This window comes from Stigmatopora argus, chromosome 15 (genome assembly GCF_051989625.1).
Source record: "Stigmatopora argus isolate UIUO_Sarg chromosome 15, RoL_Sarg_1.0, whole genome shotgun sequence".
NCBI classification, from domain to species: domain Eukaryota; kingdom Metazoa; phylum Chordata; class Actinopteri; order Syngnathiformes; family Syngnathidae; genus Stigmatopora; species Stigmatopora argus.
The window spans coordinates 5,874,578-5,902,412 of NC_135401.1; the positions used below are offsets into that span (position 1 = coordinate 5,874,578).

General features: G+C 41.2%; 1 protein-coding gene across 12 annotated transcripts in view; it reads left to right on the forward strand.

Annotated features, from left to right (window-relative positions):
- The window catches only part of meis2a (Meis homeobox 2a), a 137,212-nt gene that overhangs the window by 58,019 nt on the left and 51,358 nt on the right, over positions 1-27,835 (forward strand). For all 12 annotated transcript variants that reach the window (XR_013305066.1, XM_077620227.1, XM_077620229.1 and 9 more), the window contains 5 exons: positions 506-647; positions 742-792; positions 894-944; positions 1,458-1,607; positions 10,618-10,732. Coding sequence is in view for 11 of the 12 variants with exons in the window: in XM_077620227.1 (XP_077476353.1) it covers positions 506-647; positions 742-792; positions 894-944; positions 1,458-1,607; positions 10,618-10,732 (509 nt within the window). In the remaining variant the exon portion in view is untranslated. The remainder of the gene's footprint in view (positions 1-505; positions 648-741; positions 793-893; positions 945-1,457; positions 1,608-10,617; positions 10,733-27,835) is intronic.

A 27,835-nucleotide genomic window follows, 5' to 3' on the forward strand; every position in this document is an offset into this window, starting at 1 on the left:
AATTGAAAACTATAATTTCATGTGCAATTTAATAAAACAGACATTTATAATTTTACCGAGCAGAAACGAGCGTATGAATGACTTTCACATTTTTTATTTCCTATCATTTAGAATTATACTCTCGTTGTATGGCAAACGTCCGCGGTGCTTGACACATAGACTCTAAAATAAAAGTGTATTCTACTTGATTGTCTTTGTCGAGTGTGTGTGCGTGTGTGTGTTTCACTTTTGTGTTGCACTTCTCACGCTTGTCACGGTGCACTTAGGAAAACGTCAGTCTCCGCCATGTGGATCAATGAGAGGTTAAAAATGTGGTTAAAAGCAGCTTATCATAATAAATGGCAAATATTACCATGCACTCCTTTAAAGTCGCGGAGTGGGTTTTTTGGGGAAGTTGGAGTAAAAAAAAAAATGTTGGAGGGGGGGAAGGATTTGCTGGATGCATGCACCGGAGTTACGGACACGCTGGGCTGTGCTCAGTCCGTGTTTGCTCGCCTCTTTGCAGGCATCCACTTTTCCCACTGCTCGCTCTGGTTTTTGAGAAGTGCGAACTGGCGACGTGCACGCCGAGGGAACCCGGAGTGGCCGGGGGAGACGTGTGTTCCTCGGACTCCTTCAACGAGGACATCGCGGTCTTCGCCAAGCAGGTCCAGAACCAAAGATCTCATCTCCCAAAAAATAAAAATAAAGACATCCACATTTGCATGCTAAACTAACTTTTTTTTGCTGTTTGCTTTTTAGGTGCGAGCGGAAAAACCTTTATTTTCATCAAATCCAGAATTGGATAATTTGGTAAGTGTTTATTATAAAGCACGTTTTCACGTAGGAATAATTCTGGTAAGTCGTTTAAAAGTTGGGAAATGACTCTGTATTTTTTTTAACGTTTTTTCCAGATGATACAAGCCATACAAGTATTACGGTTTCACCTCTTGGAATTAGAAAAGGTAAAGAGAATAAAATGCTATTTTGAGGAGTATGACGAGAGAATGACAATTTGCATGTTGTTCTTATTTATTTTTTTCGTGATTTTTATTTCTAAAACTGCCTGCCATGTTGTCGTCACGACGCTAAGCCGTTTAGGAATAAATAGTCATATTTAATGCAGGCCTATTTAAGAAGCTCAAGTAACAATTGGTGCTCAATTAAGCCTCTTTGGCGCACGTTATTGATCCGCGTGCGCCTATCTGCTTTCAACTGCATGCCACTTAATGCGCCTTTCATTTTATTTAGATTTTGGATTACGATTTGATCTCCATTTTATTTGTTTGTGCTTGTTACACGTCAACTTGTTGCTACACGTCTCCGGAGAATAAAAAGCGTAAAAGACGGCAACAGTTTGCCTATTGTTTGCCCCCTCGGTTAATTTGAGCTATTCTCGGAGCGCTTCAAGCAAGTTCCCCCCACGTCCTGGAAAAATACCACAAAAAAAACCATCAAAAATTTGTTTCCTCTTCAAGGTGCACGAGCTTTGCGACAATTTCTGCCACCGGTACATCAGCTGTTTGAAAGGAAAAATGCCAATAGATTTAGTCATCGACGAGCGGGATGGAAGTTCCAAATCGGACCACGAAGAATTATCAGGCTCGTCGACGAACCTCGCGGAACATGTAAGTGAACGCAACACTTTTCCTTTTATTCTGCATGTGTTGACGGCTTTGATCATTCATTTTTTAAATGTTGAAAGCGGGCTTGCTGCCGTATTTTCTTGATATTCTATCTGTATTCTATTTTTACGCACCATTTTGAAGTTTTTTAAGATTTCGATGAGACATATTTGGACACCTTTCCTTTTTTTAGGGCCATGTATAAATCGGATCTGAATTGTTTAGAGATTTTTTTCGGTTTCTTTTCCGCCCTTGAACGCAACGCGGATTTGTCATGAGTTTTTTTGGCTTTAATATTTGCTTCTTAAGAGCGTGCGCGTTTATTTCTTCAACCGGGATGTGCCGGTGAGGTCAAAAGCCAAACGTGCTACAATAGCCTTAGTTATTGTTTTAAGTCTTTTGATTAGGTTCACTCATGCGTGCGTAATCGTGTGTGTGTTTGCGTGTGCGCGCGCGCACTGTGTAGAGACAATTACGTGTTAGTCACTAAGCTTTAGCTTTAGGCCACTATTATTAAAAAAAGGGAGAAAGAAAGACAGAGAAAAGGGGGCTTCCACGCAAGGAGGCTGTGGGAGTGTTGGAAAGCTGCTGTGGATTGCCTCGGAGGTTGTGTGTGAACAAATGTGTGTGCGCGTGTGTGTGCGTGTGTGCGTGCGTGCGCGCGCGCGCTCGTCTATTGCAACGTGAGGCTTTAAACATCAATGTCAAGTTCACATTGCATATGATGCTTCTCTCTCAGAGACCCCACCTCTTCTCCCATCTCTTCCGCCTCCTGCCGCTACTCATGTTAATGTGTTTAATTGTTTCCTATTGATTACTACTTTTTTTTTTACACTGCAGTATGTAGTTTAGTCACTACACCCCCCCAACCTTTCCTCTTTTTTATGACTGGAGGGTCTGAATTCAATTATAAACAGCTAGTGCAAAAAAGCATGTAAACTTTAAATGTAAAAATGCAAACTCTCTCACTAGTGCAAATCGTGTCTTTTTTTGGATGCTGTGTTGTTGATTATCATCAATATTAATATTGAGTCCATGCATGTGAGTTATTGTAACTGATGTTTTGTTTGCGACTAAGTCACTTGTTCAATATGAAGCGCATTATGCAAAGTCACTACTGTGCACGCATCTGTCGGCTCCTGCTTCGGGGCCTCGCGCGTGTACACACACACACACACACACACACACACACACACGCTCACACACTTTTGGGTGCATAACAGTATTGTGCCAAGATGGTTCAAGCTTTGTCATATAATTGTCCTGTCCAAAAGAAATGACCAAAATGTGGTGCGCCGTTGGTCTGTATTGCTCATTTAGATAAAATAATATCTGTACAAGTAAGATTACAGTAATACTATATGCTTAGTTTTGTTGTATTATGCGAGGAGCGAGCCAGTTTTATGCTTGCCAAATAGTGGACCAGTGTTTGGCTTGAGTGGATAATGACTAGAAAATATATCGTACAAAATCTGTCTAATTGCAATCATTAGGATTTCAAATACATTTGAGGTCGAATTGACATTAGCTTACAGAATGCATTTGTGTCGACCTTGCATCAACTTGCCAAATAGTGCATCTGCATTCAGCTTAAGTGACTCTCCAATTGTGATTATACAGCACTTTTTAAATGTCATACAATAAATTTGTAAATGACAATACATGTATAAGTTACAAAGCTCTACAATCAACTTGCCAAATCGTGAACTCACAATTGAAATAATCATTGATTTATTACTTCTCAATGTCATTGTTGCCACACCTCTTTTCAACCAGTTTTATGTCCTATGCACAATACGTCTTGAAATTGGATCAGCTCAGTTGATTTGTATATGTCAATGATAGGGCAACACTTACTGTAATTTACAACCTTTAAATAAACCTATGTCACAACTTCTCTCCGTAGGTGTTTAATAATAATACAGACAATCTTGTATTATTATTATACTTTAAAAATAAAGTGCAAATTTAGAATATTTTTACCTCCTATGTATAACCTCTATTTTGGAAATATAAGTTCTGATCAAAGCCTTCAAAACTTTGGCCCTACTTGTATTACATTTAATTACTTGGTGATTTGGCTCTGTTTCCCCAATTAATTTCCATTGGCTTTTACAGAAGATGGTTCTTTTTCTCCGCTTTGCATTTTTAATCGGTATTGCACCCCCCGAGGACCAGTGTCTCACGTGATGAAAGTTGGCTTTAGTGGCGATGATGAGGACGGCTGCATTTGTCTTCCCGACCCCCCCTTTTTGCCTCTCCTCTTTCCTCATACCTGACAGCATCGCAAAAAGGCGCACTTTTTATTTACACTTGAATGCAGCATTGTCTTTGGCATGATTGGATTACGGTGGAGCGAGAAAGGGGATGAGAGGCGTTCACTGACACTGTTGATTTGGTGACTGTCTCTTCCCGTGGAGCCCACCCAGGACTTATCCCCTCCCTTTTTAGTCAAACCCCATCCGTGGAAAATGGGGTAATATAGAGGCGTTAACATGCTCTTCTGTCTTCTCTTAATGAAATTTTCGCTCTGTTGTTCTGCGCTACGTTGAATTAAACACAACTAAACGGGCGGAATAGCCGCTCTTGAAACTAATTTCAGGGTCGTCATACTTTTTAGGACCTAGTGGGGTTCTTGCTGCTTTGTTTTGGAGATCCTTCCTCAGGGAGGTAGATAGGAGTTCCCATGGAGGTTACACTCTTGCTTATCTTGACGCGGCATGGTTGGAAAGAAAGGGAAAAAAATAGAGTAGAGGAGGAGGATGGTTTGGGGGGTGCAATGTTTACGTTGGATTTTCAGCAACAGACAGGGAACTGGTTAAAACAAGGCAATCTGGCTTTTAGGTGCAGTCAAGTGTTACAATAATGAGGTGTGGATATAAGGGTACAAAATGTCCTCTGAAAAGTTTATAGTATATGCCAGGATAGTTGACAATGAGAGCTTCACGCTAAATGCTCCTTACAGTAGTGTAGTCATCCCAAATGTTTGCATTGTGAGCTGTTGCAACATTTTTGCACAGTTTCAACATTAACACCGCTTTAATGTATAAGAAACAAAAAAATAATTTAGTTCAAAATGGACAGCGGTGTGTATGCACGCAAATTATTTTGGTACTGCTAGCAGTTTGACAATGTCTTCCTAATGAATCATTTGTCAATTTGCAATGTGGAGTTCAATACATCCCCAACTATTGCAGTTATGTGTCAACTTTGGGATTAGGAGAATGCTTTTTTAAATTTTTGTATTTAGATGGAAATGGTAATTCCGCATTGAAAAATCTATGTGCTCAGTACAGTTTTAAAAAGGGTCCAAAGTGACCCTTGTGAAGTCACCAAAATATACATCGAGCGTTGTGTTGCTACGCAGTTCTGTCTAGCCTTACATTTCCTATTTGATTAGTGCTTCCAGGGCCTAGTGGGAGCCATATCTAATCATCATGGCTGCAAGCGGGAGAGAGGAAGGGAGTGGGAGAGAGGCTTTACTCACTTGTTGCATTCTGCGCACCCCCACCTCACACTACCTCTTGAAAAGTGCATTGCATGCAACACAGCGTCCACAAGTTCCTTTTCTGCACAGCACGCGCGGCACACCAATGTATAGTATGAGCGTTTTTTTTTTTAAATAGAACCTCTTTGAGTAATGATAGACATCGCTTCACATCACTTGTCTGTTTTTATGTGCACCACTTTATTAGGCGCACCTCGATAATACTCCCCCAGCAAAGCCTCTCGAGCATCATCATCATTATAATAACTTTTTATTGAATGTGTTTGGAGAGAGGCGTTGATTTATTTTGGGGTAATTTTGCAAGACTATTATCCGTGGCATATGGTTACACGATGTAGAATTTGGTACACCTGTGCAATCTTATTCGGATTCTCTATTTATACAAAGTAAAACAACCCAATTTAACAATATATTTCCTATTCTTTGGATTTGGATGTTGACTGCCTTTTAATGGCACTAAACTTTTCATAATTGACAGTTTTCGTTTCATAACACTCACTTGTTCAATAGGTGCGCACCTACAATTTTTTCATAGCTTTTTGTATTATTATGAACTCTACTTGTCTTCTATGTGTTTATGGCGCGTGGCAAGATGTGTCTTGAAATATCTGCCCGTGTTATGATTTATAGCCCTTTTCTTTGGGTGTGTGTGTGTGCTTGTGCATGTGTCTGTTTTGCGTGTTTTTAGCCTGTCAGCGGTTCAGTACATGGCCGTCACATTTAGATTATAGTTGAACCTTATAAATCGAACACAATCGTAGATTATGAATAAAAATGTTGCCATCGTTAAATCATTGAATGTGATTCCTTTATCATCTAGTAAAGGATTCTTTATAAATTACCATTGAAGTTCTGTTAAACTAAATAGAAATACACTTCTCTTTAATTAAAGCACATACTTTGTAATTGCTAACACCAGACAAAACACATTTCAGTGTGAAACAATAATTTGGGACAAGAGTCTTTTGAGTCATGTAATGAATTAATCTCCTAACCCAAGGTACTACTGTAGTTCCAATTCCTATTACGAAAGCAAATGGCAAACCCCCCGAGACCTTTCTATTTTGGCATCTTCTTCATTCCTCAGCATGTTGTGTGTTTGCGTGCCACCATTTTCTCGATCTTCCTCCTGCGCTTTTTAAGGCAATTAGTGTTGAGTGTGATTGTCTCATAATTACACCCTTTCTTCGGGGAATATTTGCACCGTTCCCCGTATATGCCCTTTTTGCTGTTGTTGTGCGTCGCGTCTTGTCTCGCACTCGCTTGTTGTGTAGATTGACTATTTGGCTCCACGCACAACTTGTTTGAACTTTATCACACCCACAGGGCCCGCGACAAAATGCTTGTGTATGTTTGTGTTTGCACGGCGTCTGATGATGATGCCGCCGCTGCGCCCTCCTCTCTGAGAGGAGGCGCCGTAAATAATTTATGAGGGCGGGAGAAGAGGGCTTTTGTCGCCTTGTTCGGTGCACAAAGTTACAGTGTGCGCTGTGATGTGTTTTGCAGACAGGCTTATAGATTTCAGGTGAATAAAAGGTATTAATAAAAATTGTTATTGCGGTTATGAACACTGGCTCCTGCTATGTTGTGGTGTGTAGGAGGCACACATAACTTTGGAATGTTGTGGTTTTTAAACTCCGTCCTTGAGTCATAGCTTGAGATTACAAAATGAATATAATACATTTTTATTTTCATTTTAAAAATCGCTAAACTGTGTGTAATGTGTAAATAAACAAAAGTGATCTACACATAAATATGATAAACTCCCAATATTAATGTTCTCTTTGTTAAAAATTGAAATATCATGATGCAACAACTGTTTTTATTCAATAATAAATCAAACCCAGGGTATAAACGATAAAACAAATTAATGCAATTAAATTTAAATTAAACCACAATTAAAATCTTGAAATCAAAAAAATGACAAATACAGTACATTGATGTACTAATACATCTCATAATCAGGTGCTACTTGTGTATAAAGTTAGATTTTTTCATTAATGGAGTGTTTTATATTCAGGTGCACCATACAGTTCAAAAAATTAAGTAGACACATTTTTAAGTTGTCAATATCATTTACAAATATATTTACATACAGTAGATAATCAACATTTTCATAACGACTAACTTATGCTGATAAAGACACCAAAGGCACAAAAGCTGTATGATTAATTTTGTTAGAATGATCAAGAGTAACTTGGCAAAAATCCAAACTAAAGAGTTTGTAAACCTCTGGTATCACTTTAAAAAAAATCCGATCATTTCCTTTTAACACCATTAATTTCTGTCTGTCTTTGAATTTAATTCAGTGGTGACGCTACTATAAATGACATATTGCCCCCACAATGGTAGGTGAATTAAATCTCATCGATTGGTTGCCATTAAGACCACAGAGAGCCAGGTCTCACTCCATTGTGGACAACTTTGAGTTTTCCGAGGGGAAGCCGGTCATTTTCTACCCCCCTGCTGAGCCCGCCACTGCTTAATTACATGCAAGCTGCCTTCATCCCTCACGTGATGAAGACACAACTGGATTATTTTGGGAAGCGTCCTGCTTTTTACACAGCGTTCCCACGGGTGCTTAGATAATCAATCAAAAACACTGACTTGCTCATCTATGGATTACAGCTGTATATGCAGATGAGGTGGTTACTTTTTTAAATCTTAACACAATGGCTGCCATTGCCAGCCGTAGACGTCCAATCCATTTGACTGCCCTGCTCAAATGGATTGGACGTCTATCGCCATCAATGGTAGTGAAACGGGATCGTTCACTGCCAGCTCTTCTCAGTTAAAATGGATTGGATGTCTGTCACCATCAGTGGCACCAAATGAATTGTTAATACATTGAGAATGTGGATTGAGTGTGTCTAAGGTGAAATGGAATGCACTAGTGAAGAAAAAAAACATTGCAGCAGGAATTAAACAGTTGATAGTCATAGCTCAACAAACTAGGTGCTCTCTGTCAAGAAAATATATGACTTTGTATCCAGAAATAGTTTCAACCCAATGAAAACCACACTGTGACTTGGAAACAGCTGTATAAACTCCCTGACAACAGACTTTAGTGGAGTGTATCCGAGCATTTGCCAATCAATGGCCCAGAAAGTGAACTGAGTAAGGGGGCTGACCACTTTCTCCCCTGGGCTCCTTCTAGAGAGCCCGAAACCATTGCGCTAGCTTTCATTGTCGCGCCCGTCTCGCGAGTAACCCTCCAAGCTTTAAAAAAAAACCAAAAAAATTCTCGCCATCCCGGGAACAGCTGACACAGAGAGAGCCTTGAATGTGGGCGTAGGGGGCGTTCAAGGAGTTTGTACCCCCCCTTAACAGATAAAAGGACCCTTGCTCGGTGCACAACAGGACTCGGCACCCGGCGGAGCCCGGGAGCCGCTCGTCTTATAGCCTCCATTTCCTCCAACTAAGGCTTCACATTACTCTGGCTTGTCCTCTTCCAGGACAGCTCACTTCATTGCAGGCAAAGTGGGATGCTCAATTTAATATTTTAATTTGAAACGGGACTATTTTGCTCTATATATTGTAAAGTATTCTCCGTGTTGTTAAAGTCAGAAAGTGGCATAGCAGGAACTGAGAAGTGAAGTGAGGTTTGTGGGAATCCTCCATGCAGTGCCGTGTTTGTTTGCCTTGGGCTCCGCACAAGGGGCCCTCCGAGGCCCCCCCACCCACCTCCCGAGCAGCGTCAGCTTCATATTTTAATCCAAGTTGTTAGGCTCCTTTTTTCCTGCGGCCTCCCCACGGTATCGGGGCTCAATTTTTTGGTGAGTGACGGCATCGGTCAGTCTGAAACGGCGGAGGAAATTCCACTCCGAGCCTGCCGTCATGTGGCACTGATAAAGCCTTTCCTGTAACAGCCGGAGTAGCCAGCTTCCTAGTGGGCTGGGCAAGGAGGGAAGCCGTGGTGAAAAACGCTAAGTCGTCTTACAAGACAGTCAGCACGTGGGTGCAAAATCTTACTTTATAGTCACCTGATGTATAAAGGAAAATGTAAATGTTAAGGTGTTCTCTTGGATTTTTTAGTTGGGGGCTGTAGAAAAAGTTTGTAATGCGCAGGAATGCAATCTCCATTAACAGATGGATACAGTTTCAAAATTAGACCTCCTGGTTTCCAATCCTTATTTGCAGTTTTACAGTAAGCAACACCTAGCTAAATTTATTTTTTTATTCATTTGAAAATGTCCGTGAAAGAAACATGCTTGATTCATTTGTTGGATTCTGCCGTATTCCGAAAAGATGGCAAAAAATATATATTTTGCAGTTAGTACTGTTCCACTCCTCACTGCAGGCGACAGTCATTAGCAACTCGTTAAAAAAAACATCTGTCAATCATGAAGATGCAACTCTCCCATTTAGACCATGATGTATTTGGCAGTCAACCAGTTTTGAATCAGCATTACCACCACCTACAGCAATGGAGTGGAACAGCAACAGCATCAACTTATTTTTACTTACACTTTCGACCTCTTTTCACAGGAAAGGAATGTTGTACAAGTTGGTTGGGCCTTGGCTGAGGCCTGCCTTCTGAACACTTGCCATTTTAGTTCTCAACCTGCATTTATAAAAGCGAATGTGTGCATGTGCTTGCCCCATTATGTCATGCGTTTGCGTGCAAGTATGCGTGTGCGTATTCCTCGTGAGCCTTTGTGGGCGTGTGCACATTTTTGGCAGATTAGCAGGAGAATCACTGTCATATCTTATTTTCACTTTTGACAGCCGTAATGATTAATGGTGTCTGTGGTGTGTTTGGACATCTTACCTCTGTATTTCACACTTGACTCGGAAGTCTCGCTCGGTAGTGCTACAACAATAATATAGAAAAAAACTGGGGGGGAAAAAGAACTGCACTGCGTGCGTTTCAACAATTACTCAGCAGAACTCGTGGTGCAGGATGCCGCTTTGCAAGCGTTTTGTTCTCATGCATTAATGAAGCTCTTTGATTGCACAATTTTGACTGATTGCCAGACATTGCCGCTGCATTTTTCCTTCTTTTGTTAGTCTTGTCCTGCGTGTGTTCAGCTAGCTGGCAGCCTGTCATTCAGATACAGGCACGCTTGTGCTCAAGGCGGAATTTCCTGGAAAAAAAAAATGAAAGACATTTATGATGTTTAGTATTGAGTAAAACAAAACCAAGCGGATAGGTTATGTCCACGATTACGTAAACATAAATGTTTATTCTGTATTTTAACTCGGGAGATACAATCAGAGGAGATAGAAACACGTTCACTTGAATAAATAGTGAATAGTTAGTACAGAAAAACTAAACTCATGTCCAGCCCATGAATGGAGTGGTACCAATAAAACAGTGGTTTTGATGTCTACCATCTTATGAAAAATAACTGTTTGCAAAAGATAGTTTTTAACAAACACTGTCAGTATCTCAAAGGCCTTCAAAGGGCGTCTACGGCTTGGTGCTGACAAAAATCTGATAATCTTAACCCTATGTCAGATTGTCACTTATTTGGTTTTCTTCCCCCTCTTTGAAAATCTCAGAATCCGTCATCCTGGCGAGACCACGACGACGCTACGTCCACGCATTCGGCAGGCACGCCAGGACCGTCCAGCGGTGGTCATGCATCGCAGAGTGGCGACAACAGCAGCGAACAAGGTGAGTCACATGCATTAACACACCTAAGTACAGTGGACTCCCTCAGATTTGCACTGATTCAATTATGTTTTCCAAATCTTTGCAATATTTTTTATATATTTCTTCATTATTATTGTTACTACTTTTTAAATAGTGGAAAAATATTAAACATTTTCATGGGATGAAAAAACCCATAAAAGCACCAGTAGTGCTGAATCAGGTCATATTCAAGAATTGAAAAAATAAATAAATGTTTTTTAGGTTGTTCGTTATCGGCAGAGTTTTGTAATCCATTAAAAGAGGGGGTCCACTGTATTAATGTCTTTATACTTCATCTATAGTGATACCAGTATAATGCATGATTCAGAATTTGAATTAAAAACAGTGGATTTCAAAAGTGTCCCATCCCCTATTCCAATGCCATATTTTGCATCATAAAAAATACACCGGTATATAAATATTTTCCCAAATGTTGTCTTATAACCTTTACAACCTGTCGGCCACACAACTCACCTAATTTGTCATTAAAACACAAAAATACTGTCCATGTTATTTGACCATGAAACGTCCATTAATACAATTTCCCATAGGGAAAAAAAATTCTGGACCATATCAAATCAACTGTATATGGGTATCATCACCAATACGCAATGACTTGTAATCCTGCCCATTGCCAACACGTAGGAAGACATCTCAAGCCAACTCCCTCCTCTTACCCGATTGGATTATCCTGTCTTTTGACTGGCGTCCATGTTAACACAGTCACAACCAAAAATGAATGCGCTTATCCACTGGTACAGTCAAACCCGTTTGAGTGGTGAGCCCCCAAAAAGAGGGCTTTCCAGAAACATTTCTATTTTGAGACTCAAACAAAAGGTGGTGACTAATAGTGTATTCCTGCCAGTTGGTTTTAAAAAAGAGGAAAAAAAAAACATTTACTTCACTGCACACAACAGCCTCTAATTACGCCTCAGTGTTATCTAGCACACAACCTGCCAAACGGGAATAAAGCGTTTCAAAACAAACGTATTGGAATGTGTTACAGATAGTGTGCGCCAGTCACAGATATCTGTCTCCATTTGCTTGTCACGCTCCACGTCAATTCTGACGCGATCAAAAACATGTGCATTCTGGATAAAATTGTCTAGCACACGCGAGTGTGGCCTCAAATGTGTATGTACTTATGGATTAGTGTGTGTGAGTTTTCTCACAATGTCCAGACTTTTTGCACGAAATTTCATCACGCCGTCTCCACGTAGATTCTTTGTATGCACAAGAACTAAGCGTGCCTCTTGTATCGTTTTGCCAATGAGCGATCAAACATATCGATGGGCTTTGATGCCGTCTCAGACGAGCCTTCACCGAACCGCAGACCTCTGTGGTCACCCGCATCTCGACTAGTTGGACCTCAGGACCATCAGATCGCTTGGCCCGGACAGACCAAAGGGAATGTTATTGATTCCCTTATGGAGAGTTTTCCAATTTCCCTGAAATTGACTGCCATTTTCAACAAAATATTGCTTTCATTTGTGCAAAGCTGACATGAATGAAGGAAGCATTTGAAATATGTCCCTTTTGTTCGCAGCCAAAAGTGATCTCAAATTCAGAAGGATCAGTTCAAGTTACATCTAAATAGATACACGTTTATTCTTTAAGAAGCATTTTTAGACACGGACTTGTCTTTTGTAACAAAGCAGATGAATGCAGGCGTTCTATAAAGAGCAACGATGATGGGGAGGGGCAGGAGAGAAACAAATGCACTGCCTATTGATTATCTTACACACATAAGTACAAGTGACCTGTAATCCACAGAGCACTTATCGACTCCTATCCGCACCGTATCCAGTAACAGACGATCGATATGAGGCCAAAGACAGTTACGGTATGGCACTTTGCGCCAGGCCAAGACAGACACCAGCATCTCATTCACATTGCCTGTCAATAATAATAAAAGTAATAATAATAATAATATCATCCATCATAATACTACCTGTTAACTACTTTTCACGCCTGCATGGTGATTTAAAGCAATGGAAGTGGAATGAAAAAGAATGAAATAAGATTCTTAAATGATGCATGATGCCATGTCTATTGAAGTTGATAGTGTTTACAGTTTCAGGTTTTAATAGACAATTTCTCTTAATAATTCTGGACTATTGTAGAACATTTTATATTAATGAGAAGACATAAAGCACCAAAATTAACATTGCCATATATTTTTTAAGGTAAATGACAAAATGCAATTTTAAAAAACTGTATTTGAGTGGATGCATTAAAGCAAATAAACAAGTTGAAATTAGGTCGTTAAAGCAATATTTTAAATAATCGGACATAGGCTTTGTCATCATTGACTCGACAAAAGCCTAATTGTCATCATACCCAGCTGCGTATGACGAAATTGGTAAAAACACCAAACTGGAGAGCACCCGTGCGCGCTGCCATCTTGGATCAACCAAAATGACAAAATTTGAGTAAACAATTAAAGTTAATCCTTTTATTTATTTCATCAATCGTATTTTAACCTCTGACTCTAAACTAAAGTTAATTGAGTGAAAAAGAGATGCCCCTGTCAACTTATTATGCTTTAGTCATGAGTTAGCTAGATTGATGACAGCATCATCCAGCACTACCATCTCAACACCTGCATTCAAATCAGCAGCTGAGAAGAAGAGGAAAGAAAGTCAGAAGGATAGAAGGGCGCATGAGGGGGCATCTGATTTAATGGTCTAATGAGGCCGTCCTCCAGCCAGTTGTTTGGTGTGCTCTGCGCCGCGCTCTGACCTTTCGCTCCGCTCGGGAGCCCCGCCGCCTCATTTTTCACATTCTTGCAATTACGTTAACGCTTGAAGCGCTCGCTGACTCCCGACTCTGGCCCTTTTCCATTCTAGCACCCCTCCCGCCCCGCCGCCGCTAGTACTGCCCGCTGACGCCCCTCCACCCTCCATCCGCTGATACGTTCCCACATAAAATTTGCACTGCGCGCTCTCGAGTCCGCTGAGAAAAGGCGAAACGCTCGCTTCGCCGTGGTAATGGGGTCTTTAACAGCTTGGCCCCTGTTAAAAGGGGTGATGACGAGGATCAGGCAGAATGGAGGCGAGACGGCTAGATCGGCACAAAGTACTTTCTGCCAAAAGAAACATTCGCTTTTTCTTGCCACTTTCCCCATGCGAAGGTTTGCTTTTGGGAGAAGCATTGTTACATGCCGTTTTTGGATGTGGCGTAAAGTTGCACCTTTGTCATGAGGCAAACAACATTGTACTTTATTTTGTAATTCAATGGGCATTATGCTACTCATTCTTTTGTTTTCATCTAAACCAGCGAAAGGAGGTAATTTAATAAAAAAAATCTACTATATACACTTTGATGATGAATCAAAGCAAACCATTTTATCTATCTTTTTTTTTACAGTCTAAGTCTAACTCATTGGGTGTCAGTTCTTTAAGTTAAAATTAATTGCACGTCTCTCAACATCAATTGACAAAAATTCTACTCAGAACTCCGATTCAAGATAAGTAATCCAAATAATTTGGTTTAAAGCTAAAATAGTTTTCTCCACTCTCTGCTTCGTGCCAATGTCTGCTTTCTGAATTACAGTGCACTTTAGGCGAAAAGTAGAAGAATGTCAAAGTGGCCCTTGTCATTTAATTTCTCGGTATGCGCTCTCTGGAGGGAAAAGTTTGGACACCCCTGCTGTAGCAGGATTCGGTGCACTCATATTCTTTACAACCTCAGCCTCGGGATGCTGGAGGGCAGCGCTATCCACCTCCACCAATGTCAAGCGGCGTTCTGAAGCCATGCCAAAAAACAATTAGACAAGTGTGTGAGCATGTTTCGCCACCTCCTCCAGGAACCGTTTATTATAAAGCAGTAAAGAAAGGTGAGCCCCGCTCCCAAAATACGCTTCAACATCTGACAGTACATTTCTGATTCAAAAACATTTAGAGAATATTGACTCGTGAAGCATCCATACACCTCATTATCGTTATCATTTTTAAGATTTAGATACAAGATATTTTTTAAAGTATTTTAAATTAAAAAAAAATGACATTAGATGTAAAAGTAAAAGCAGTTTTAAAAAAAATAATTTCAGACAGTCCAGATTTTTATTTTTACTACCTAATGGCCCAATGTCCACATAGATCATATTTACGAAAAAAACCCACCTCATTATCATTTTTAAGATTCAAATACAAGATATTTTTTAAAAGTATTTTAAATTTAAAAAAAAAGACATTAGATGTAAAAGTAAAAGCAGTTTAAAAAAAAAATAATTTCAGACAATCTAGAATTTTTTTAATTTTTTTATTTTTACTACCAAATGGCCCAATGTCCACATAGATCATATTTACGGGAAAAAAAATAAGACTGTGTGTGTATTCACAGCAAAGTGAGTCTCCTATGTTGTGCGTAGATAAACAAACACAAAGTGGATCGGACGGAGTGCACAATAAAGTCAGCCGCTCATGCCTTACCCTGCACATCATTTTGATTAACAGTCTTTTTGGATGGCGCCCAAGCTTATCTCGCAACATCAGTGGCAGAGAGTTAAACTTGATGAATGTGCACTGCTCTCTTAGCAAGGTGCCCGCAATTGTGTGTTACCGCTCTAACGCTGACTGCACATTTGACAAACGCCATCCAACATACTCAGACGTAAACGCTTAATCCCAAAAGCGCTTTCAGAAAGGTAGGGAAGCGTCAAGTCCGTACTTGTAATTATTAGCTATGCATGAAGGCGAAATCCACATTGACATCTTGAGTGAGCAAAAGCTTTTTCCGTGGTGGAAAAAAAGGGGCAGACACCATTTTGTAGCATTTTCTCCACAATTGAACAATCCCCACGCTTTTGTGGATAGATGGACTCCCAAGAGAGGGCCACGGATGGACGGAGCGGAGGGAAAGGGGAGGGAGATTGCGCGGCCTGGTGCTGTTGCGGTTTTTTGGGGGGGTGAATGAGTAGGCAATGCGGTGAGGTCTCGAGGTGGCCCCCCTAATATGTGAGGCCCTTTGCGGTGCAGTCGCCTGCCGTGTCTGCTATCAAAAGTATCAAAATCACAATATCCATTGCTTTTGGCTGGAAATGCACCACTAATACGATTACGCTTATATTTTACCCTTTACATCCACTTTCTGTTCAGTCAGTCAAGCACGTATTGTAGCATTGGATTTAACATCTGTATGTAGATTCATCCCATCCTGAATATTATTTTTAATATATTTTCAATACCTCTATAAAATAGTTTTTTTGAAAATGTATTTTAAATGGACATCAATTACTTTCTGATTTTCACTGTTCTTTGTTAGGTATGGTCCCTATATCCATATTTCGTGAATCTTCTTAGCCATTAATAATATTGTTCAACAATACACATTCAGGTATTTCCCCAAGTTAACATGACAATCGCCATGAAAACTTAGTCAACAAACATACTGATGAACAACATGATTTAGGCAACAATAGAGTAAGAAGAAAGTCACAGTTTGAGCCGTTAATGGTCATGTTAGAATGATGCAGTAGTTTCACCAAAGTATATGTCAAAAACTATACATGGATGTATTCGAAGACGTGATATTATGACGGAAACTAATGAAATGTAATATTACATTTTGATGACAAGTTGCCCAATAGTGAATGCAGTGAATGAGAAGAGGGCCATCATTCATGTGAATGTTTGTGTGTGGGCATGCGTGTTCGCTTTAAGTGCCTGTTAGGCTTTAATTTAGTGTCGTAATTAAAGCTGAACACTGGCCCATAAACAACAGATAAACAATAAAGCAAAGCCAAGCCCCGCTGCTTCATGGCCCTCACTCCCAGCTGCTTGTGCACTGATACGGTGTGTGCTACGTCACTTCAACTTTACACACACTGAAGAAATAAGGGCATGTATTGTAAAACTGTAAAGCTCACATAATACAAGTTCTGCACTAAAACTTTTCAACCACGTTCAAATTTGGAATCTTGCTATCACGCACTTTTGCCAAGAATGCATTTGATTTCCAGTCGTACTCATTCATTTTAAGATGTAATTCCATTCATGGACATCATGTCGGAGAGCCACTTTTTCGCGTAACTTTATACATTTTGTCTTCTCTACTTACAATTTGGGGGGATGGTTTCAAATGTGACAATGCACCCTGTTGCTCCACCTTAACATTGTGCTGGTCAAAATAGTGCATTTTGCTAGTGTACATGATGGTTTTGTTGGGAAGGGCAGGAGTATTGTTGAAAGCTGAGAAGAGTCTACGGGTTGAAAACGTGTGACGGGGTGGGGTGCGGTGTTGTATACGTGTGTGTATTTGTGTGTGTAGTGGTGGGGGTTATACTTTTATGATCCCATTAGCATAAGAGAGGCTAAATTATTCATGTGGAGTGCTTAATCTATGGGGAAAAGTATAGTTAATGCACATAGTTTTAAAATGGATCTTGCCCTGCCTCTGCTCTAACACCAGATTCCTGCTGGATTCAGCATTCAGAGGCATTTACGGGAACAGCTACACGCACACACACACAACCTCGCTCACTTTCGTGCTCGTCCAACTTAGTTAGTGTGTGCGTGCCCCGCCAGTGGCTCCGAAATCCCCTTCCTCGTCCTCCCATTCCCACTTATTCCCTCCGTGTCCTCCCCTCCCTGCTTTCTTTAGCCCCTCGCAGGACCGCAGACTACCTGGCCCTCTTCCAAAATGTGATTAAAGCGAATGATCAGCTCCCTCTGCTCCATTCTTCCTTCCTCCCTTCCGCTCTCTCTCTCATTCTCTCCAGCTCTATCTTTCTTCCGACCTGCTGTTCTGTTCTGATAGACCACGTTGAGACAAACAAAAGACGATCAAGTGAGGAAAAACTGCGAACCGAACACTCACTTTCTTCACTTTCTCCTTTTTCTGCCTTCTGATTGTCTCTTTGGTCATTTTGTCTTTTTATAATTGCTAAGTCACTTCAATTTCAAGGCATAAAATTGTGATGACCTCATCAGTTATAATCAGATTTCCAACGTCTGTGCACTTTTGGAGACTCCATCAAGTCATAATAAGGACAGTCCAAAATCTCACTTGTCAAATTTTCCTCCGAATGACTCACAAAGCAGAAAATATCTCGCCAACATCTCAGAAAAATGCCAGTTTGTTTTGGTGCCATTAGGACCACCCCCTTTACTTTTCTGCCTTTCTGCATGGTGAAGTCACTGCGGCATCTTTGACTGAGTTGACCGTAATTACGAAGCGAGGAGGAAGCGTTGTTGTAGGGAAGTAATCATGATTGAACTACAGTAAAAAGGAGGGGAGTGACTCCTTTTTCGCTGCTCATTATATGGTGGCTTTACACAGCCGTGTTGCATCGCTGATTACCCGAGCGCCGTTGAGAATGTAGGGGAGCGTGCACAGGCGCCTGATGTAATACGCCTAAAAGGGATTGGAGCCCCGAAGGGCATCTGGGCATCCATTAATGCAGCCTCCAGTGTATTTTTCACCGGGACGATGATGATGCTGATGATGATGGCGCTCTTGTCCTTGAGAGAGAGAGAGAGAGTAGAGTTGAATGCGGGTAGGTGGGGGGGGTTCCAAGGAAATTTTCTGTTTTGTTTCAGCCCGCTCTCGCCCCAAGGGGGTCAGCCAAGAAGTCGGCCCTTAAGAGGTGATAATCCAATTGCTCCAGTCCTCGCCAGATTTGTTTTGCCCCCCCCTTGCGTCTGGCGGCGTGTTTGTGTGTTTACACAGAGTGTAAGCACGCGTGCGGGGATGTAATAGACAGAAAATAGGAGGCCATGGCAGCAGGATGTCAACCCCTCCAACCCCCGTTTTTTTATTTGTTTCTGCTGCCCTATTCTGGATCAGAGCAAGGTTACAGGGGCCAAGTGTGTCAAAGGCACACCTGCAGGGGGACGACTTAAACCATCCCCCGTTTAAGGTGCGCTTAGTTTAACCCTGACTTCAAATGTCCTCTCTCGGACTGCCCTTTTGTGTTTGACCAATGGGCCTTGCACTCTTTCACTTTCTTTCCTTTCTTCCAACTCCCTTTGGCTCTTTAATCTCGCCTACTAACCTTGTAACCTCTCTATTCTTCTCCTCGCCAATGTCCAAGCCCACATCACAACATTCTCAACAGATAAAAGAAAAGGTGAGTGCCCGGTGACTTAAGCGTAGCCAGGCGAAGCTTGTTCTGTTCTGTGCTCGTACTCGAAACGAGGTTTTACTCACTTGCGAGACTTGTTTGGAACATTACTATCCCCGAAGAAAACACCATCCAAGAGAGTGGGAGGATGATAAAGCGAGTGCGTTCCAATCCGAGTTGTGCGCATCTTTCAACGTTTATGCAAAGCTTTTGAGAGGGCAGGATAAGCTTATTTTCTAGTCGCTGTGGAGCACCCGATTTCATGACTCTTACATGGAAGCTTTTTAAAGGTACAATAGCATCCACCTCATGGCTTTTGTTTGTTTTCCATGGCTATTTGGAGGCGTATACTCTGACAGCAGGTAGCACCGTGAGCCCCTGAAGTTTATCGGAGGCAGGCACCTCAGGATTTTTGATCACCCCAAAGGAGGTATTAGCCTTGTTAGTCAGTGAGGATAATTTCTTATTTACACGCCCCAAGCTGTGAATGCTCTCGCAAAGGAAAGCCGACTAAATGCGCTCCCCAAAATGGATGAAAAATGACTTCTAAATGAAATAAATGCTCCTTCTCGACTTGGCTGCAGGGCCTAAAGCTGAGAAAAACCTTCATTATGCATTTACCGTAATTCATTTAAAGGTTTATCAATTTGCAAAATAAGAGACAAGGGATCTCTGAGGGGAAGCACAAGGAACTAGGCAAGATGAAAAGACCTTAGATATGCAGAGGATAGCTCAGTGCCAATTACACACTGTTCCATGTTCTGAGGCTAGTGTTAAACGCTGCACCCGTTTCTCTGGTGTGTCACGTTCTTCACATCCTTACAAAAATGAAGACCTGATTTCTCTTTGATGAATGCCCCGAATCCTAATTGGCAGTATTTCTGTTCAAATATTGTACATTTACCCATATACTCAACTCAACCAAAGGTGGGCACTCGGGTCACATTGCTCTGCTTGAGTCAGATTTTGACTGATTTGATTTTAGCAGATCAGTCTTAATGTGTCAGGACACTTTAGTGAACATATAGTATTGGTTTAAATGAGCTAACCTTGGCGTTAGTTTTACATCTGAAGTCAAAACGTAGTGGACGATAAAGAGACACCATTAAACTAAAACATTCGAAACTATACCAAAAGTCCTCAGTTCCTATTTCATGTAGAGTACTTAGTGCCAAGTTGCTAATGGCTGACTGAACAAGATTGTGTTTTCTGACTCAATGCAAGTATTGACTTTTTTGGAATTAGTGGGGACTCGACTGGATTTTCTTACCTTTCACCATTATATGTTTTTGGAACCCAAAAGACATACCATATGTGACTTAATCGCACTTCTGCTGACTACTCTGTATTTCCATTCGTTTTCCACTGCTCTCTTGGCAACACTAAAAAACGCATTATTCCCATCTTTGCAAACAAGCTGAGGATGAATCATGCCCCCTGTTTGAACAATTGCAGGAAACGTAAGGAGACGGCGGGCATTTTTTCGGAACCAGAAAACACCACTTATCTGCTGATAAGTGTGTGGGTTCTTTTCAGTATCAAAGGGGGTCTCACACTATAGATGCATTTGGCCTGAAAACAATGGAGAAAAAAAGGGAAAACTTAACTTTTTCAAAAGTAAGAGAAGGATGGGGGTGGCTAATGCTGCATTGTTTAGTATGAATGCTTACTCCCAGGGATGCAATGTTTAGACAACTGAGTGTCTGCAGGAGACATCTGTGAAGCCTGGCCTTGTGACCTCGTAAAGAATGCTCTTAAGGTGGTGGTTGTGGTAGTGGTGTTGGTGAAGGGGGTGAAAAGTGCCTCCACATACATCGTGGCCTACAGGACAGGAAGCAACAACACAGAGCAGATGATTTACTGCCCATAACATTAGGCACACCCGCTAAGTTCAGTCTTTACACTATTGACATGGTCAGTGGAATGTTTTTTATTCTGTGGTGCTAGGTGCCAATATTCAGACATGCTCAGTATTTGGATAAGATCATCAACAAGGTACCATTTTGAACCAATGGTTATCAAAGCATATCAGTGTAGCAAACTCAGTTTTAATCAATGATTTGCTTCTATAGTTTTCCACTCCAAGGCAGACCGATAGTAGAAGATTTGCTTCGTCAATTAAGTTAAGTTTTATTTATTTATTGCTGCTAGGGATAGAAAAGAAAGACGTTGATCGCTATAGATAATGGTGATAAGGTAACCTTTTTTAAATATACAGATATCACTTATATAATTTGGTTTGCTTGCACCAGATTCAGCGTTTATTTTCAAATGAAATGGATTAACACTGCTGATGTAGCAGAAAGTGCACAATTGCAGTCCATTTTTAAATGAATAGTTGAAGTGAGTTCGGCCTGCAGGACCCCAGAGTTTTTTTCAATATCGGCCCACTGTGAATTTGACTATGATTCCCTTTTCTAAATTGCCCATTGTTCTGAATGTGAAGGTGAATACTAGGTCATCTACATTTGTGGTCTGTGATTGGCTGGCGACCAATTCCACCTCTTGTCAAAGTCCGCTGGGACAGGCTCTAGTTCTATTGTACTCCTGTAATTCAGTATTTTTTGCAGATAATTTCCTTAAAGCTGATATAACATTTTCTTTAGACAAAAAAACATTCTCACCACTATTCATTTGAGAAACGAACAAGTCGTTATGCCCATGTTGTCAGGAGAGATTGTGCAGGTATACAGAGTACGTTGTTTTGCAGGCATTGGCGCTCTTCCTCCTTTGCGCCCACGATGAGATCATTTTCATCCTTTATGAGTCAAAAGGAAGCTTGGTTCAAAATGAAGCCCTCAGAGTGAAAGAGGGGGGATCCCTACTGCTATTCAAAGCACCTGCAATTGTGTGTGTGCGTGTGTCCATTGTTGTGCAAGCTCCAGGGGCAGGCAGCAAAGAACCCCTTGTTGTTGTGGTAGTGGTGGTGGTTGTTTCCATCTTCACCACCGGCTGTGGCCTTTTGCCCTCATTCCCTTATTATGCCGTCATTGTGCCATTTTATTTTATTTCTTTTTTTAATATGACAATTCATGTACCCCTGCTTCCTTGTCATACTCCAACTCTTATTCCTCCACCTTCTCTGGTGTACTGTACATGCTTATTGTTCTTTTCAAGCACCCTCATTACAGCACTGCTTGGATTTTAAGGGCCTCGTGCTTTGATTTGGCTCTCGTGGGGGGAGTCGCTGTTAGCTGCTGGCTAACCGCTACCAGGGCTGCTGTGGCCACGGATGTTGCCTCTACCCCGCCCAGCCAGCCAGTTGTTTCAGAGAGCAGGCTTGGGGGTATCGCTGGGATGAGGCTGAGTGAGGGTGCATGTGAGGCGAGAATTGAAACGTCAATAACCCCTCCGAAACAGACAGACAAGAGAAGAAGGGGGATGGAGAGCTTCAAAAAGCCGAGGATGCTAATTAATGGCATGAGAGAGGCTTCTCTTGCTTCTGGAACTTTTAACGCTGTGTGATCAAGATCTTATTTGGAGTCAGGTCCGTTCCTGCCGGCAAGACCGTACAAAAGTGCTTGAAGTCTCATTTAAATGAGAAGGAACACTGATTTGTTAACCTTAGCATGCAGGATTATTCATTCTAAAATAGGTGGGTATGTTTATGTATAATAGCCTAACAGTTTTGTTGTGTCTTGACTTGATCTCAACTCAATTGAATCTTAATATTAAATTCCCGAAGTCTTGCGCTACTCGGGTAGGTCTTAATTGAGTCAAAGTTCTGTCCATGTTATAACCTTGACATGGACAGCATCCTAAATGTCTCAGTCTTTGTCTTTACTTAATTTAAACACAACTTTATGATGCCACTTTGGGATAGACTTGTTTGAGACTTGGTGGTGACTCAGTCTCACTTTGCCTCATTAATAGTTTTGGCATCTGAAAGTATTGGTCACTACTTGATCTTTACATCAAGTCTCAGTTTCAACTTAGTTTTAACTTATAAACTCTTGGTCTTGACCTCTAGACAACTGCTTAAATTCTGCGATAGCCTATTTCCACCTGTTCGTCACACCATATCAATGTCCACAGCATTTTTTTAGTTAAAACATTACCCAGTTTTGGTGGTTCCATGAAGTTCAAAATGTTAGTGTTTTTTTTTTTTTTTTAGATTCTTACCATTCCTTCTAAAATTCTCCTGAAACACCATCTGCTATTTTGGGGGTCAATGACGCAAACACAGACTGGTGTTTCGTACAGTACCAAGAGAGATAAATGTGTGCCAAGACCCAATGGAGGACACTCGGGCCGGGTTATTGACTTGTAAAGACGTTGGTAGGTTAGGGGTCTTGACAAGACGTAAGCGACTCGACGCTCTCGTAAAGCCGAGTGATTTCTACACTGGTTGGCTCCCTGGAGATAGAGACAGAGCCCCGCTCGGCTGTATGGAAAAATGCAGCGATGAAAAGAATGAAAGAGTAGTTTTGTGAAAGGAGATGTTCGTTCCCCCTCTGTGTGTCACAAAACGCCTGTGCCCCCATTTCTGGCGGGAATGAGAGCAAGCGGGGTGGGTGAAGAGGGTGGAATCTCTATAGTATGTATGTCAGTCGTCATTGTGTTATGGTTTGTGTAAGATTTTGTAGTACAAATTTGCACGTTTCAGACGATGTTGACGGATGGAACTGATTCATGAGGTTAAAGCACAAGTGGAAGAGTAGAGCACTGCCTGTTTGTTAGTTTTGGCTATGCATATCCAACAGCAAACGAGCATACAAAGCCTGTATGAACGCCTCCCCCGTGCTCACTAATCAGACGAATTCATGAAGCTAAACCAAACTGACAATTATGTTTGCTAGGCCGGTGACAGAATACAAACAACAGCAGGAGAGCATACAAAGTCTGTATGAACTTCTTTCCATGCTGATAGATCAGACTAATTTATGAGGCTAAACTGCACTGACATAGTGCAATGCAAGCGGGTGGGTAGGGGGGAGGAAGTTTTCATTGACTCTCCGGCGCGGGCCCGAGCCAAAGCCCCGCAGGGATCCGGCTGGGTTTGAACTTTATCAGGGGCTGCACTTAATCAATACCATATCGGAAAAAGAATTAATTACTAAAGCAGAATAAAACAGCCGCATTTTAAAGCGAGGATTCATCAATTCCGTAATCTCTTGGTTACAGCTCAGGTGTCGGGAGGATCATTTCAACTCGGTGTAATGAGGAACTGTGGGAGTTTACAGACAACCTCCGCTGTCCGACTCCTGTGTGTACACACACAGACACGCACACACAACTTGCAACCAACTAACTCTCAGCTCTTAGCTTTCACCTAATCAAGATATTTTACCCCTGCTTCCTCGTCATTCCCCAGCATTCCTACTTGTTTACCTGTTTCTACTTGTTCTCGTGAGATTATAGAAAATGAAAGCACCATCATTTGTAGGAAAGGTGTATTAGAAAAATGAATGTTCTGGACTAAATAGACTTGAGAATTCAGTTTTAATGCGCAGTATATGGATTTTTTTCTGGCTAACATTTGCAGCGCAGTAAGTTAAACAGAAACACTCCTCACTAGTCCTATTTTCTGGGAATTCCTGTCTTTGCGGGGGAACCAGAGAACGGTTTATTAAAGTCCAAATCAATGGACGAGTGTCGACGTGAAAACAAGATTCCTGCTGTTGTAACCATCAAACTGGACATTCCTCCTGGTCAGACTGGGACACTGCTGGGGTGTAAAGATCAAACCGTGGCCACAAAAAGATGTTTTTAGTAAACAGCGAGTATGTTCTGGTTGTTCTCTCCTGACGACTGCTGCTTTCTGGGCCTCCTAGAGTTTAACCTCTACCTTCGAGTCTGTAAACCGACTGTCCTCGACTTGCCATAATGTGTGTTTGTGTATGTGAGAGGGGGGGCAGTTTTAAGGCAAGTCCAAGGGGGTTATGGGTGATGAATTGGCTTTTTAGTGAGCTCATTAGGAAGCCAAACAGAGTTTAGACTGGTGGAGCAGGGCAACAGCGCAGTAATCAGTTCTGCTCGCTTTGTTCCTTTGCCTTCAGGACATTCATGGGAAGAAAAAAAAAGAAAAAGAAGAGGAGAGCAAAGGGAAAAAAGTTGATGGTGTTTGGTTGATGTGAATACTGCTGAGAAACTCAAATCTGATGGTTGACTTGTTGATTTACAAATGTTTTAATCCATTTAGGCCATAGAGCAAAGCCCTGCGGCACAATAGTATATTTATTATGAAAAACCTATCCATCAGCTGTACCAAAGAGGCTTTTAATAAAAAAAAAAAAACAATTCAAACAGTATGTTGTTTTCGATTTTTGGTTGGAATTAAATTTACTACTGATGGTTTTGCCATTTGATCTTCCAACAACAACACCAACAAAAAGAACACTCAATGTCTACAGGTTTGTCAGTGCATTATTTTTTTCAAAATTAGCATCATAATAAAAAGTATCTCCATTTTACTTAGTCTGAACACTGCACAAAATGAGGAATTCTTTTAATGTTAAAATGAGTAGAAGAAGCTTGTTAAAACTAGCGATCATTGTTTCATTTCAACATAGCCTCACTCACTTTAGGGAATCCCCATAGTTTAATATTTAATGCTGAAGTATACTTAATCCATCTGTCTTTTTTCTTGTGGATTGTAGAAATCGAAATAATGATGGTGTGAGCAGGCTTAAGGTTGTGCAGTTTTGTGCTTTTTGGTAGTGAAGCCTTGACAACAAGAGTTGCTCAGGAGCGAGAGAGTGTGAAACGTTTGCATTGTACACAAAGCCCCTTCATTAACCACTCATCCTTGTCGTCTGAGTAAGGGGGCAGTCATGGGCATCACAACTCCCTTTGAGTTTCCAAACCCACCCCTGTAATTTAACTCCTTAGCCATCCATGCAAATTAGCTCCTGACATCTGCGAGTGTCTGCCTCCTTTTCGCTTTTACGCATCTTCATTTTCGCCGGCTCTCGTACACCCCAGACACATCCTCATAAAACCCATAAAAATCAACTGCTATCTTCAGAAAATGCAGCGATACGTTCTCACCAGACATAAAAAGAAATATGTATATTTAGTATTATTCGGAACTGTCACCAAGGAAAGTGCCTTGCAAGAATGGGTTAAACTTTTATACGAATCCCTATTAAACCCAGTGAACATAGTCCTACTTTGAAACATATTTAAATAAGTAGGGAGTTTGATAAAATATTTAATTATTAACTTAGCAGTAGTAAATCTTCAGTTGAATGACAAACTTCAGTCATTTCAAGAAACCTGAACAGTTTCATACACGAACTTTTGTTATGCACAGAGTGGACGTTAAGTGGTACGCAGACCCTACTTTGCCAACCAGGGATCTATTGTGTGACCTTCAAAGTGAAGGGATCTATTGTGTGACTTTCAAAGTGACAATTGCCTAAACTTTGCATCACTGGATGAGAAATAATTCAACAAAATAAACCCCTTTCGGACTTTTTTAAAAGCTAGCTCCGCCCTCTGTCTTCTTCGCCTCTTTTTGTAAGGATGTGAGCGGCAGGGGCGCTCCGAGAGGCCTTGTATCGGTGGAGAGGCGATACTTATCTCCGGCATTCCATGGATGACAGAGAGATATGTGCCTGATGGCAGGGTTAGGGGGCTTAAAGAAGGGGGCGGAGGAGCGAGAGTTGTTGAGCAACTAAACACCCCTCCACCCCACCACCATCATCCTTGCTCCATGCATCGCCGTCCCCTTACTGCTTGACTGCCCCGGCTCCTTGCACGTAAAACCCATCTAATTAGACGCTCTTATTCCACTTCATTAAGGGAACACTTAATGATGTGTTTTGGGGGAAGACAACTACACATTACCTCTCGTGCAAGTTGAGTCGTAGCCGCCAGAATGCACGTACAGCTGCGTTTGAAGTCATTGTCCCCGCATCTCATGATTCCTGGACGTGGAGAGCAAAAGTGGGGAGTGGGGGAGTGGCAGTTTTGCCTCTCTCACCTTTAGCTGCCGGCCTGGTGGTAGAAAGGCGGAAAAGGGGGGAGAAAGCGGGTAGTGACATCTGAGTTTGGCAGGGAGCCTCGTTGAAGGAGAGAGTTTGTTGTAATTGCTCTGACAGGTTTTAGGGCTGTTAATGACTCCGGACCCAGCGCTACCAATTTGTCAGCATGCTTGCTGTTTACTAAGCTGTTGTTTTATGGTCCAGTGCGGGGGCCTTGCCGCTTGTTTAAGCACAGATCAGGAAATAATCAGGGTAACATCTCCCCCGGCTGTTGGTACGCTTTAAAAGAATGAAAAAAAAGTGCGTATTTAGGAGTTTTCATCTACTGTATGATTTCAGTAGTGTATAGTAGGCCAAATGGTGACACCAAACCAGACGCTACAAGCTGTTTACATGGCATTGTTTTTTTTTAAAGTCAAGATCATATTACAGTTCGTCTGGAAGTCACAAAAAGGTGGTTGTTATTTTTGGGAAACAACAACAACAAAAACTAAATAAACAGTCTCAGAGGAAAGCCTGGAATGTGTTCACCCAGATTTTTTAATGAAACTAATGTTATGCAGAGTATTGCATTTGACATCATGTGATTCAATCATTCTTAATTGAATATAAATATGTAATCCGGCTCCAAATTTAAAACCAGTCATAAGTAATACAATTTCAGAGAGTAAAACATAAGTAATATCATTAATGATTTAGCAACTGACAGATGAAATGCAAGACCCAAGTCGCAATTAATGAAACTTTAAAGTTAGAGTAGGAAATGCCTTTTCGATGATTGGATTCTGGAAGAGGGAAACGAGCTAGTTTAAATTTTGACTTAAAGGTATGCAATTCTGAGTTTGGAATTTGTCAACAGAATTGTTGAAAAAAAAATACAAGTGCTGGGCTGATGTTTTGATTTGACTTAAGGAATGCTATTTTCCGGTTTATAATTTGTCATATTTAGCTAACGTGTCCAGACACATTGCTTCCAATTGGTAATGTAAACTTCGAGTTTCAGATATGTTGACCCATACTCTTTGTGAAAACACTTCCCCATGAGTGATTGGGTGTGCATCTCGAGCTTGTGCTCCCAGAAGCTGCAAAGAC